Source organism: Nipponia nippon, unplaced genomic scaffold, assembly GCF_047370975.1.
Source record: "Nipponia nippon isolate SJK-2023a ecotype South Korea unplaced genomic scaffold, ASM4737097v1 scaffold_8, whole genome shotgun sequence".
Classification (NCBI taxonomy): domain Eukaryota; kingdom Metazoa; phylum Chordata; class Aves; order Pelecaniformes; family Threskiornithidae; genus Nipponia; species Nipponia nippon.
This window is the reverse complement of record NW_028262402.1, coordinates 38,122,022-38,137,274: the sequence shown is the minus strand read 5'-3', so window position 1 is coordinate 38,137,274 and position 15,253 is coordinate 38,122,022. Positions and strand designations below refer to the sequence as shown.

Below are 15,253 nucleotides of genomic sequence, written 5' to 3'. Positions count from 1 at the left end.
TTGGTGATGGTAGGCTCCGGAGTGGGAAAGAAATCTACTAATCTGAATCCAGTTTGTCTTTCCTTACGCCATTCTTTGCCATTTTACAGATGTAGTCACCTCATCACACTTGCCAGTGAAAACCTGTTTCTTACGAATTAACATTGCAAATAATATGAGTTGCAAGAAGGAAAGCCAGGTTTAAAGAATCAGTCCACTTTTCTGTTGGTTTACAAATGATGGCAACAGAGAGGTGTCTCACACTGAAAGAGAGGAATGCTATTACAACTATATAGAGAAACAGACTGTGACTGAGTTAAAGCTCACTGGGTTTGTTCTGCTTACAGAAAAATGTTATTAGCAGGAGCAGAAGATACTTTGCGCAGTACCAATAGCATTGGAATTTCTAGGAAAAAGACAAATCTTAGTTTAAAACATCAAAACTGTAAACTTCCTGGTAATATGCTTTAGCTTGTTCTCCTAGGATTCCTTTCTCCAAGGAAAGTCATGTCCTTTTCATTCTAATTTCCCTGGCTCATCATGGCCAAGTCACCACTTTTGAAACAACTCAGCTGTCTGTTTGCATCAAGAGGTGGCATCTTCCAGCCCTTTAATTTTGCAGTTGATAATTATTACTATCTCTGTGTGTTTGTTTGCCTTGTTTATTTGGTTTTTTTATTAAGCACAATTACAAGGAAAATACTGTGAGTGTTCAATGGATCTTGATTAACTTAAAACAAGCCTTACTAAAAATTCCCCTTCCACATAAGTGCATAAACAGAGGGAGCGACACTCAGGTTATTTAAAGTTCATACACTGGAGATAAAATGGTAGCCCTTTAAAAATACATACTTTTAAAGCTCAACCATCTTTAAGTACTCAAAAGGCTATGGCAAATGAGGTTGATTTATAGAGACCAAAATATCAATGATCTTTGTGTGGAAGTGTACAGGAGGTCTTAAATTCATCTCTGCTTAGAGGCTTAATACAAGCTCTTTGGACCACTTATGTTATCACAGTAGATCTTAAGCGGAATGTATGTAGTTAGCAGTGTAAATTTAGGCTAGGGGAAGTTTTCACACAGATGAACAGTAATGATAAAAAAGCTCTCTTTTAAAGTGTGGCTTACAAAGGTATGTAAAGTGGTATGTTATTTTAAGATACCAAATCAAAATGCAGTTCTGTGCTGTTTCTGCAATACGTGACTTCTGCTAACAAAACTTCCTTTTATTTAAGCTGGAGAGGAAGTGACAGTCTATCGGCTAGAAGAAAGTTCACCTATGAACCTTGATAAAAGCATGTCTTCCTGGTCCCAGCGTGGTATGGCTGCAATGATCCAAGTCTTGTCACGGGAGGAGATGGATGGGGGTCTGCGGAGGGCCATGAAGGTCATTTGTACTTGGTCTGAGAATGATGTATTAAAGTTGGGACAAGTATTTATTGTGAAGTCTTTTCTGCCAGAGGTGGTTCAGACTTGGCAAAAGATCTTTCATGATGGCACAGTGTTACATCTCTGCCTGAGGGTGAGTTCAGACCTGAAGGCACACCGACTGGTCTAGCCTGATGTGCCTTAAATGTTATACTGCTTACATGTGAATGTCTTCAGCATGGTTGACATGTGTTTTGATGTTATCTTTTGGAAAGGAAAATGATTTTGAGGAAGATATATCTTCCATTTGTAAACAGTATATAATCAGGTGTTTGTTTGTTTGGTTTTTTTGACATATTCATGGCACCTTTCTTCATGAAAATCAAAGTAATGTTTATAATGTTATTCAGGAGATCCAACAGCAAAGGGCTGCCCAGAAGTTAATCTATACCTTCAATCAAGTGAAGCCTCATACTATTCCCTATACTCCAAGGTAAAATCACTGTCTTTAAGTATTAGGTGCCAAAGGTTTCTCTTCTCAGCTGTGTCCCAGGTCTAGTGCAGCCTTCTTTTCCATAGTGGGTTGAAATAGCTGCTGCATAGACAGTGTAATGATAGTTAATCAACTTTTTAAGAGGAAAGGTAGGCAGCTTTCAACTTTGTCTTCATAGCTACATGTGCTGGCAAAATAAGCTTCTTCATAATGTTGTTCCTTAGACTTGAGCAAGAATTGCCTTTTATACAATTAACATAAGACAGTCTGATATAGCTCATTTACAGTGGGCTGGAGTAAATTAAATTATGTTATTTGTCCATAAACTATACTTTCTGATTAAGTGCTTTGTTTTTGAGAGTTATCAAACTGAGAAAGCCTTTGTGCTGTCTACTGTTTGGTACATCCTGCTGTTCAAAATGCTCCAGCTAGAGAAGATGTGTGTTCCTTTTTGGTATATTTGCTTTGCATCATGCTGTGTACTGACTGTGAGGATGTTCATTACCCCGTCAGCTCCTGATAGACAGCATTTATATCTACAGGTTCCTGGAAGTTTTCCTCATCTACTGCCATTCAGCGAACCAGTGGCTGACCATTGAGAAGTACATGACTGGCGAGTTTCGGAAATACAACAACAACAATGGAGATGAGATTACTCCCAGCAGCCTGCTGGAAGAACTAATGCTGGCCTTCTCTCACTGGACCTATGTATACACCCGTGGGGAACTCCTTGTCCTGGATTTGCAAGGTGGCTGCTAGCATGGGATCACTATTTGAAACCCAATGAAAAGCAATTCTCTCAAAAGAGAATTTAATACTGAGGAATGGGCCAAATTCTGTTCTAATTTACATACTGGCAAAGCTCAAGAAACCCCTGGATATCTGTTGTGCGGCACTGATAAATCAGTATCCACAGAAACACTCTGGATTAATGTAGGTGTAATGGGAAAATAATTTGGCTTCAAATACATTTAGGCTGAATGGGGAAAAGAGCAGGTAGATGAAGTGTGCAGGAACATTTCAGCCAGCTCCAAGAAACCACTCCACAGTTAAGGTATTTTTATTTTTATTAAGACATATAAATTATACAGAGATTCAAGTGTACCTATGTATATATGCACACTTCATGTATGTGTATATCTGTCAGATGAGTGTGAACTGCTATCTGTATTTTTTTTATTTTTCGTATTAATAAATCTGTAAGCAGTTTACATAAGCTGCAAGCCTGAATGCTATTCACAAAGTCTGGTGACTCCTTCAAAGAGCATGTGATCACTTTACAGTACATGTGTAAGTGGGAACATGGCATATTTTAAAGAGATAAAACAGTTGACAATGTTCAGAAGATGAACAGCACCCATCAAACAGTATAAACACTATTGTTTGTCATTTCTGTCAAGGGAAATGTGTATGGGTAGACAGAGACTTAGCATATTTACATTTTACAGCATCCAGAAGCTGTGAATTACAAAAAGACATGCTTATTATGCAAAATAAACCTATAATTCCATCCTTGCCTTCATTTGGTTTTAGCTGCATATGAAAAAATACAGAAAGAGTAAGTATGTCTTCACCACAGCCTGCTAGAATTTGTCCGAAGTTTGCTTGGGTTTATTATACAACTCTCGACAGTTCCAGACTGACTATGTTGGCTCAAACATGGAGAATTTAAACATCTATGTAAATCTCACCAAGACTGGAGCTTCAGTTTCCATCTCAAACAAACTGAAATCTGCTCTAGTTTTGGCCTTGTGTTTATCTTGTAGTTCTTTAATTTGGAGTTTAGGAAAAGTGCAAGGGCTGCTCCCCTTGGAGTTCTAATAGGATTAATCTTTATGACCATTTATTATATAATACCAGGACCATCTCTGCATACATAGACACCACATTTTGTCTAATTTACATCAACTGAAATGATCTTCATTGAAGAGTATTGCAATTTGGAGGTATTTCAATCACAATATGCTATTTCCATAATCTTTATTGGTGTTTGTTGCAGAATGTAAACCTATCATCAGTGACCTATTGAAATAAAAATAATTGCATATCATATGATCATAGATTGCATAATAATTGCATATCATATGATCATAGACTTTTTTCATTAGTGTAAAAGCACAACAGTTTCCTCAGATATAAGAGCTTTTTGGTGAAATGGTAATATGTCATAAGTTTGGGGAAAACTGCAACATAGGTATGAGCATTCGGGTATCGTAATTAAATTATTTATTTAATACGTTTCCATGGCCACCCAAAAGAAAAAAAGGATAACAGACCCAAGCATTTGCAGATCACGAAGTTGTGACTTTTTGTGTTTGTTACCTTGAAGACAATGTGTATTTGAGAGTAGATCTATTGATATTGGTAAGATCTACATCTGATTAATACCTTTGCTCAAACTTAAGTAGCGGTCTTATGGTTGGTTACATTTTGCTTAATTGAGCTTCAGCATAATGTTTAGTGCATTTGCGTAAGCCTTCCACCTGCATATAAATAAACCTTAAAGTAGCTGAAGTCAGGACTGTAATAAGAACTCTATATGTTTGCTGATACTCAACAGATTTTTATAGTCATAGCATTTTCTTTTTAACTTGTGACCACTTTAAATATGACACTTTATGATCTACAAAGAAAATGGATAATTACATTTTTGTTAAGTGCCAGATTATGAAATCGTGACTACCTTCTTTTGTAACACACACTGTTGATTTTGTTGTAGGTGTTGGGGAAAACCTTACAGATCCATCTGTGATCAAACCTGAAGACAAAAAGTAGGTTTCTTTCTGATGAAATTATCATTCACTTCAGATGTTCTACCAACAATCTGTATATTTAGGCATTTTTTTTTTTGTTCTGTGTGAGAAATTTAATTATTTTTTGCATGGTGTTTGGGTTAAATGAAGGTATGATGGCAATGGAGGAGACTACATCCTCTGCTGTGCTTTGGAGGACTGTGGACTTGTGGGGCTGTAAGTGTCCTAGCTCCCAACATGTGGTGATCAGTGTGTGAAAGGTGGAAAGGGTCTGTGTTGCTGTGCAGGGAGCACAGGAGTTTTTCAGTGCTATGCAGGGAGAGCAGGAATGGAAGACGGAAGACCCTGTAAGTCTCTTCACAAATTTGCACTGAAGGAGGTCATCAGTAACTTAAATGTGGCAGTCTGGTTGCCTCTGCCTGGTGGGGCGCTGTTTCATGGAGTATATGGGGCCACAATGGCTTAAGAGAATGAGGAGAGGGCCTCTGAATTTCTGTTCTTTCCAAGTGGTCCTAGTGGTGCATTTATGCATACTGCATGTTACAATCTTAGAGCCGTGATATGGAGATGGTGAATCATGTGTAGAAAGTTACAAAAACTAGAGAGACTACATAGAAGTAGCAGTCTGCCTCCATCTGTCAAATTTCAGAATCAGAACCATGGCCATTCTCTCATCTTGTGACCTTGCTCCTCGCTGGTATTTGCTGTAGCAAGAGGAGAAGCAGCGATGTTGATGGTTGCTGTCCTGCAGGGTCCTCTTCTTTGGGGAATCTTCCTAAACCCACACATCTCTCCAGCTGTGCCCTGGCAATCCTGCCCCTCCACTGTCTTGTGCTCAGCTTGGGTCCCTCTTGCTCAGCTCATGTCATCTGATTGAAGGGGTGTCGCGTGTTTGGAAGGAAGGAAGATATAAATATGAATAATCTGATTTAATACAAAGGGCAATTAACTATGGAAATATCAGATGACTTGCCTAGAACTCAGAACAAGTTAGTTTTGGAAGCAGGTTCTTAGTTCTGGGACCATTATTAATATTTCATTAATAAGATTAGTAATAAATGACTGTATTAATGTTGTGTGAATGTCTAATTATGTGTGTTGGCCATATAATACTTATTTTGGAAGCAACATCAGAAGTATGCTGAGCACCTCATGGTGGTAATGTCTTTGCCCTAGGTAGGTCATAAGACCATGACAAAAGCACAAGGATAGCTTAGGACAGAGAGGCAGAGAGGTCGATCATGTAGTTGTTCACGAGATTTTAGCAAACATTCTTAAAGTATTGCTACAGATGTATAAAAGTCTGTTTTGCTGCTGTTCAAGTGGATTTTTTTATATCAGTGGTAGCTTAAACTGTAATAATTACTGAAGACTGTGACCAGTCATTGACCACAGTACTTCACATGGCAACTCAGCTTATCCTCTTTAAAATAAGAATAATGTTTATCTACATTATCTTGAAACTTATATTTATTAGTGTCTTTCTGGATTATTTTTGTCATTAAATAATTTTGTCATGCTTACTAAAATTTGATCACACAGATCTTATTTTCAGAACTTTTTGTTGTTTTGTTTTTTATCATCTGCAACACAGTCAAGTCCTAGTTAAAGAGCAGGTGTTGATTAATTAATCAAAACCAGCTTGATTTTCTTATGTTCAGGGAAATCTTCAGAACAGCAAGTTGTGAAACTATATTGTTTTGATTCAGGGATCTAAAGGAATAAGGCAGTGAAACCATGGATGGATTCTGTAAGCAGCTGCCCGATACCCAGTTCTAAGAAACACTTTCTAAAATAGTAATAACAATAATAATGTAAAAGCACTGTCTTTGCTCTAACCTTCATTTGCTCACAAGAGAAACATTTCTGGCAGTAGCAAGATCTGTTTTAAGTTTTCATTTGTAGGTAAGATACTTAATCAAAACCTGTGCGCTGCCTCAAAAGTTGCTTTGAGCTCATGTTCTCTTAGAAGCCTGGGAGAAAATAGATGGCATCTGACTGACAGGGCTGATTCAAATTTTAGCACTACTTATAGTGAAATTATTCATGTTTTGCTTCTTTAACTCTATTGATTTAGTGGCTCATGTCGTTATCTTGTAATGAGTCTTTTCTTTCATGCATCCTGCATGCTGTCTTGAAATGGACTTTGTAATGGCAAAATGTGACCTCTAGCTCTGTGATGGTGCATTGTGTCTTGGTTTTATATACAGTACCAAGACAAAAACAACAGCTCTGTTTGGAAAGTATGTCTGATACTGTGACATCTCAGACAGATCCTAAGCTGATGTAAATTGGTGTAAGTTCATGGATATTTAAAACCACTTGAAGATCTGGCCATATGTACTGCACAGGATGTATGAAGTGATAAAATGATGTGGGTATAATGTTCATGAAAATATTTCCTTTAAAGGCAGAAGTAATTGAGGAACAGCGGGATGGTCGTGACACAGTGCAGTCCCTGCAGACTCCTGTACTGCCCAAATGTTGGGAAGAATTGCCTCATAAGCAGTACTCTGGATGCTCTTTTTAGCGTGTACTACTTGCCAAATTCACAACAAAGTCCACGTGGGTAAAGCTTTCACAGACACTAGGTGCAGGGTGTCTGTAGAGCAGGTTCAGAGATGAGGAAAATAGTGGGCTGAGTTTCAAACCGGAAAGAACTGATGCATTAGGTCTGCTGAGAGAGGTGAGAAAAAGGGCACTGGCCATCAAAAATCTCATTACAAACATGTGAAAAGGAGGAGTCAGAGGTGCTAGGTTTCTTACTCTCCCTTTTGAAAGCTCTCAAGCAGATAATGATGGGCTGAAGGGTTTAGTAATGAGTGGAGACAGTGTTCTCTGAAGCTTAGTAGCATGTGTTTTGAAGAACAAATCTATTGAATATTTACCAAGCTGTGCACTTCCAGCCAAACAATTTACAGTTGAATTGCTTCCAGTAGACAAAACATCTGCATGAACTGAACCTCTACTGTAGAAACGTGCACAACTTAAACAGGTGGACTGAAAGCTAAATCTACAAAAACATACTGAATAAATGAGTTGGGCATCTCCCTCGGAAGGTGCTACTTGCCATGAAGACCCCCACAGTCCTTTACCTTCCATCAGTAAAGCTCTGTAAATATCTTATTGTCTGCTTTGAGCATTTGTAGCTCTGGACTATAAGGAACACTCTTTGCATCAGCACAGTCTGTGTTACCTGCCTGCCAGCCAGGACCAGTCTGATACAATCGGGTAGGTATTTATGGAGCATAACTATTAGGTAAGGTTCTGCACAAAATGAGGAACATATTTTGTTTTTTTAAGCCCATTAGCTCACATCAATGCATCTGCTTGGGAAATAAGAAAGCTGGGCTCAGTATTTTTCTCTCCCTGGAGACAAAATCAGACCTTGAATAACCAGGAGAGTGACCTTGTTTATAAAACATTTGTAGGGTTAGAAAGGACCCGAGGAGTTCAGGTGGTTCTTCTGCTGCACCAGATCATTCCTGGCTTTACAGGTCTTGTACAGACAAGTCTTAAGGTCTTCCAAGGATGACCTTAAAAACTTCCCAGAGCATCTGTTTTCAATAGTTTGCTATCATTACTGTCTGAAAGATTTTTCCTAATGTCCTTCTTGAAAAATTTCTTTCTGGTCCTGTCTACTGTCGACATAGAGAAAAACAATTCAACAATCTCAAAGATAGTCACCATCTTCTCCTTCAATTTCTTTTTTTTTCTTTTTTTTCTTTTTAGGCTACCCTCTAATCTTTTAATTTATGTCATGATTTCTAGACTGCTGGTCATTCTTGTTATTTTCCCAATTTATCCCCGTATTTCTTGAAATAGCTTTCCAAATTTAAATGCAGTATTCCTTGTGAACCATTGCCAGTGCTGAGTAGAGAGGAAAGGTTACTTCACATATGTTGCAGACAGTATCCCTGTTTATCTCACAACAGCGTGAGATTATCAGTCTGTCTTGTGCTATTTGCTGCACTTTGCATGGAATAACAGTTAGATCAGAGGAAGTATCAGAGTGGTTCTGTAGCCTCGGAGTTCGTGAAGTCTTCTCAATTTCCTGTGCCTGCCCAAGCAAATACTTAAATATGTTCTATTCTTACTGGCATTTTACCAGATTATACCAAGGGATAGAAATGGCCGTATAGCATCATGCCATTTAAAGTGTATATATGGCACTTAAATGGTATTTCACTTCTTGCCTCATTTGATGTACTAATTTGCAGTAAAGGCTGATTAGACGAGTCCTTCAGATGATGCAGGAGGCAGATAGTCTTTAGTGTCTAGCAGAAAGTAGAGAGATACTAAGCTTCCTATAGTAGTTTTGACTAATCATTGCTTTTCTCTTGTGTGAAAGGGGAAAGTGTCATATTTGAAAACTACTTTCTTTAGCGAGCATATTTTGTTAGTGTGGATTACAGATAGATTTGAGAGAGTTAAAATCTTTTTCTGTAGCTTCTCAGAGCTGTAATTGATTTCAGATTTTAAAATGTGTTGTTTCCACTCTGCATATCATTAAAATAAAATACTAGCATTCATAAAGTTTCTTTGGAAGTGTTTCTTGTGTGCTGTGTTCCGTGATGTCTAGAATGTCAATTAAATTCTTGAGAATAATGGTGGAGCAATATTAAGATTAATGAACACTGATCTTTGAGACTACATTAAGAATCTGTTATAATTATGTGGTACTTCTAATACATGTGTGGATATAGCTTGCTTCTGTTTGTAATTGTGTCAACTTCATTCAGAATATGCAATACACTTCCACAAATGGATCCCCTAGTAACGTTGCTGAATTGGCCTGAGTGCAGACACATGGAAATGAGCATAGGAAGAAGCCAATAAATTTTAAAGCCTTGCCTGTCAGCAGTGTACTGTGTTTTTTTTCTGTGCTGCATATTGATGTGACTAGGGCTCTGCTTGCTTTTGGCTTTCTCTTCTTAAATAAGGTAAAAGTAAGTCCTTGCTAGCTCTGGTTTGTTCCCAGGTGCCTACCATCAAAACTGGAACCGAGCCATTTAATTGATGAGAATGAGTGGTGGCTGCAACAGAGTCCCTCAGATTCTGGCGTATGTTGTCTAAATGTCACTGTGCCCAAATTTTCTTTAAGTGTTTTAGAAGGAACTGCTGGGTCTGTTCTGTCTCCCTTCAGAGCATCTGTGAGATGCAGCAGGAAGGAAAAGTAGTGTGGGGTATACGTAAGCTAATACTTTACCAGAATTGGCAGTTTTCTGGTCCCAGAGCTAAGAAACTCGTGATGTATGATAAGCTTTGATTGTCTTTATACAAAGGCTAACATCTCTGATTTAAAAAATAGAAAACATCATCATCCCTCTCCCCTACAATTGCTTTATTTTCAGTTCATTGATTATTTAATAATATTTCTTTTAGATCTGGAAAGATGGTATTTGGACCAGCAAACCTAGGCGAAGGTGCAATAAGAAACTTCATCACAAAGCATCGTTGTAACTCTTGCTGCAGGAGGCTGAAACTTCCTGGTATGCAAAGTAAAGATTAATTTTTAATATATGTATAACTTTTTAAGTGCAAGAAGTAAAGGCCCAGGTATGCTATAAAGGCAAGAACTGAAATTCTATTGAGCTGAAAGCTTACAGCAGGAGCACTCTCTCTGTGCAAAGGCGGATGTGAGAATATTTCTCTTTTACCTTGCTCTTTTGCCCAGTGATTGTGCAAGGGTTGGAGCCTATCAACCTGGTGTTAGCATTCAGCATGAAAACTTCTCCCATTGAATTGTTTCCTTTGCTTTGCAAAATGGTAGCTCATTTTTCCAGGGTCATCACTACAGCTATCAGCAATAATTTTTAGAATAAGAAAGAGTAATGATCTAAAAATTGTCAATACATTAGCCAAGGAAAAACTCACTGGAGGTTTCCTGGCCCTGGAATAGGGTCCTATATACTGCCACCCTTACTTCTGCTTAGTTGGATTGCATGTTGTTCATGTTAGATTTGATAGAATGTGCTTCTGTTTGATGTGGGGCAGATTTAAAAGACTCAAAGCCAAAACAGATTGCTATTGTGGATGAATTTCCACCCACCTATTTTTTTCTAGGGGAAAACTCCTTTCAGTGCCTACAGGGAGTAATAATTGCTACTTGATTTAGAAACAGAAACTGCAGTGTTATTGGTTTTGATTATTTGTGTCTGTGGCAGCTAGAGATAATAGAGGGAAAAATCAGCTGAATAAATACAGCCAGGGAAGGTTCATTCCTGTCAGCTCACACCATTTTGGGTCCCCGCAGGGCTCTCATCCCCCTGGCTCTGATTTGCCCTGCTGCAGATTTTCTTCCTCCTGGAAACACCTAACAGGCTGCCACCAGTCACTGGGTTGGACACTGCCTGGGGTGTACGTGTTTTTCAAACATTTACTTGGCTGCATCGTTTAATTCATTTTCTTGGCATAGATTTAAGAAGAAGTGACTACACACTGGAAAGGGTCAGTCCAGCCTTCGAAATAGAAATGGAGATGAGCACCACAGGAGCTGACGACGCAGACGAGCCTTTGGAGTATGACACGCGGCTGTGAGCAGAGCCCATGTGTTTGCGTGCTCGAAAACCTGCCCATTATTGCTGCCATGGGTCAGTCCAAAAGAACAAAACACAGGTGTCTGAGTGCAGCATCTGTCTGCCCTTGACAGACCCTATAGCCAAGGAATAAAAAACCCTATCTTTATTTACTCCCCTTCTGTGCTCTTGCACTGGTCTTTCTCATACAGTTCCGTTAATTGCCAGGAGCAGGCCACCCCTTAGCTGGATGAACTGTCTCATCAGTGCCTTTTTTTTTTTTTTTTTTTTTTAAATGTGGATTATGGTTCCAAGCTGTGCTTTCCTAGGAAAATGACTGCGACAAGCATATTTCCAAGGGGGCGTGATTTGATGTTTCTCTGTCTGCTCTTTAGTAAATAACTGAATGTATACACACATGCAAATCACTCATTTTCAGAGGCAGAGCCCACTCAGCCCCATACTCACTTTTCCCTGGGCATAGGAGGCTCTCCAGGAAATTGCAGAAATATTACTTTCTCTTTATTGTTGGTTCTGATGCAGAGACAAACCAAGAATGTATGAGTAATGAATTAGTGGTTTAAACAATAGTCACTGATATAGCAGGTAGACTGAAAAATTTCATGTGAGCCTCACCTTGAATTCTTTTAACATACCAAGAACAAGTTGAACAATGAGGGGTTAGATTAGTGAACCCACATTTTGAGTTAATGAAATTGATAAACCTATAATCTTTAATACAAACATAAAGAATAAACTTGAGTGTGATTCAACTTTTAACCAGGACCTGCCTTTCTTTATAATATTTTAGCTTCAGAATGTTTAAAGTTGTAATTGGCAACAAAGATTTTAAAAGTCACAAAGAATAATAAGCTCCATTTGTCATTTAACTTCTTATTGTCAATGCTGTACATAGGACTTTTGTCTAATAGTGGTGCAATTATATATATATGTATGCTTTTGTAGCATCTGCATCTGTTTCTATTTATGTCATCTGATTTCAGTAGTAGTTAACAAAACATAAAAATCAATTATGTGCAATATGATTTTTCTAGAATAAAGATTGAAATGAAGTGCTCAGCAGAAATATCTCTAACACAACTAGTGTTGTATTCCAGATCACATCTATCATTAGAGCAACTTTGTACTTTTGTATTGAGTAGAAATACCTAATGTTGAAATGTAAGTCAACAGAAAACTTTATACTTGAATAGGAAACAAAATCATATTTCCACCACAGCTGATAGTAAATTTTAATGCATAAGGGGGCTATTTGTTATGATCTATCATTCATTTGGTATATTTAGAAAATGTCTATGTACACATAGGAATTAGAAATTATATGTTCCCAGTTCGTATATTGTTTATGATATTGATGATGGCATTGAAGTAATCACCTACACTATGTTCAGCTGAGATGCCTTCAGTTCCTGAGAGCATCCTGAAGAGATTCTTCTTGCTTTTTATCTTTTTAAAAGTAGTTTTATAAGATTATTTTTGTGGAAAGCCCCCACTGTTCTCCCTATTAGATTAAACTATTCATTTTGCAAAAAATGTACTTCCCTTTGGCTTTTTTGGAAGCAATTCAATGTATCAGAAGGCTTAACTTGTCTGTGAAAGAGATTGTTTAATTGCATCGCTACAGAATGATGGTGGATTTTGATACCTTTGCTGGTAAGGTAGTAATTCTGCTTTCAGTGATTATCATGAAATTTGGCTTTAGGGAGATACGTGCTTATGTGCATACATATATACTTTAAAGACAGAACTTTCTTTAAAGGATCTCTAACTGTTAGTATGCCTTTAAATTCAGTTAAGTTAAATGACACATAAATATATCTTTAAAGCCAAGGACAATTTAAGTTCTGCCCTGATAGTGCTGTTTTCCTCAATCATTGCCATAAATTCTGAACCCATACATATTAGACACAAAAAATAAACTCCACACCAGGCTGGGCCTGAGTACGTTTTGTTCCTTTTTAAGTTTTGAAGATATGCACAAGTCATACTTCAGATAATCTTTTCTTGACAACCATCCTGTGGCCTTGAAGAGTGAGTAGCTTCTGCATTCATAGCAATACTTGTGAGAATTCTTACAGTATATAGCTCAGTGTAGATTCATCTTACTCCTTGTTATGTACCCATCAAGGTACATACTACCTTCCCCTCAAATCGGGGATCCTTGCAAGATACTAATCTGTGTTAAAATATAGTTGATATAAATGTATTTGATGTTTAATTTTTGCTCGGTGTGAAGTATTGGTGTGATGAAACATGAATAGGAAGCATTTGAAATTATTCCATGATATACTTATATCCTAGCACTAATTTTTCCATGCATGGAGACACTAAGTTGAAAAATTCCAGAAATTCTGCTGGTTAATTTATTTTGCCTCACCTTTCTTTTGGCACTTTTCTGGGAGGGCTGATTCACATTTCACTAAACTGTAAATTTGGGTATTTGGGTAAAGACCTTCCGCCCCAACTTCGTCGCAGTTCAGTAATAAATTATAATGAAAATAATTTGAAAAAGGTATTTTTATTTCTTTTGAGTCCTTGGTGTCTTTCTTACTACAAATTCTGTACATTTTTAAATTGTCTTTTGCTAACTAAATACTGACCTCAGATTGAAGCCCATGCCCGCTGAAAACATGAAAAAAAACCAAGCAGCCTTTAATGGGAACAGCAATAAACCCCATGCTAAAATTATGGTGCATATGGAATGAAAGATATGCAGGACAGGGTTCTTTCTTTAGCTGCCTGAACAGCTAGTGTGGAAGAGGAAATATTGCACGTCAAACTGCAGGGTTTTCTGATTATTAGTTTCAATGTTTGTTTTTGCTTAAAAGCACATTCAGGAATTTATTTTATACTTCTGTTGGGTTCAGGAAAAAAAGTCCTGCTTGCTTTGCTCAAATAAGTCAGGCAGCAAAGTTCTGAAAAAAAATTGAAACCAAAGTATTTATAAACTCACATTTTAATATGAGCTTAAAAGAAGCTCACTTAGGAATTCAGTTGAGATTACTCAAAGCAAAATGTGTTTCTGGCAGCTACTGCATTGGAGATGTAGCTTAAACATATGAAAAATATTCAGAAATTGCAAACCTCGTTCTCAGGAAGGCTTTTTTTCATTTCTTTTATTCATAGTTGTGGTGTATTCAGGGTTATTCATTTATTGTTAGTGCGATAAAGACAGAAGGGATATTACATCTATATTTTCTAGAAATGGATTTGTATTTGTTGTGGTTTTGTCAATCTATTTCAGACTGTTTCAAAAGAATAAAACCACATTTTCAAAATGTTTCTGTTCTTGATGGGTGTAGCATGAAATAATATGTTTCCAAGCTCTAAGGGAAACAGGTGAAAGTAACATACAGAAAATAATGCAGTTATTTTTATTCTTAATCTCAAAATAATAAAGAGGTATTAATTCTATATTTATCATGGGGTTTCCAGCTCTCCTTTTGCTTTAATAGTGTAGTAGCATTAGTTTCTATTCTTTTAGTTGGCATGCTTGCAGCAAGAATAAATACTCTTATGGGACATTATGGGACATTATGGCACACCTGTCCCATAAGTAAAAATTTGTTTTTACAGAAGCAGAAAGTAGATACTTTATTAGATGTTTTATTTATTTATTAGATCATAATTTATTAGATGTTCAATAAACTTTGGATTTTTTTTTGAGTTGAGGTGCTCAATTCTTAGAAAGCTTTGTAGTTAGTAAACCAAATCACTGTTGCAGATGTAAGAAAAATAAATTTAATCACTTTAATATGACAGTCTTATTTTTTACTCTAATTCTAGATCTGTGATGTAAAAAGCCTGTACAGCCACTAGAGTAAACAAGGAGTTGATATAAATGAATGGTGTTCCATTGACTTCATTGTCAAATACATTATTTTATATCAGCTACCTTTTATATCTTTTCTCCATTCTTAGGATGTTGATGCCAGTCACTTTTTGCTTGAAAAAGTGATCCCAAAAATAAAGAAATGCCTGTCTGGAGTGACCCAGGCCTTCACATCAGCTGTGATCACACCAGAGTTAGCCCTTTCCTTGTTGATAGACCATTTGCAAGATCTGTTATTGCTTTTCAACTTGTGTTTACTATGTTTGCTATATCTTGAAATATTCTGGA

The 15,253-nt window shown here is 37.2% G+C and overlaps 1 protein-coding gene across 3 annotated transcripts in view; it reads left to right on the top strand.

Annotated features, from left to right (window-relative positions):
• The window catches only part of TRPM6 (transient receptor potential cation channel subfamily M member 6), a 101,764-nt gene extending 87,054 nt beyond the window's left edge, over positions 1–14,710 (top strand). For all 3 annotated transcript variants that reach the window (XM_087742814.1, XM_087742813.1, XM_087742812.1), the window contains 6 exons: positions 1,216–1,502; positions 1,759–1,841; positions 2,384–2,589; positions 4,561–4,612; positions 9,980–10,086; positions 11,013–14,710. In XM_087742814.1, coding sequence (XP_087598940.1) covers positions 1,216–1,502; positions 1,759–1,841; positions 2,384–2,589; positions 4,561–4,612; positions 9,980–10,086; positions 11,013–11,134 — 857 coding nt within the window. In that variant the 3' untranslated portion in view covers positions 11,135–14,710. The remainder of the gene's footprint in view (positions 1–1,215; positions 1,503–1,758; positions 1,842–2,383; positions 2,590–4,560; positions 4,613–9,979; positions 10,087–11,012) is intronic.
• The last annotated feature ends 543 nt before the right edge of the window (positions 14,711–15,253 follow it).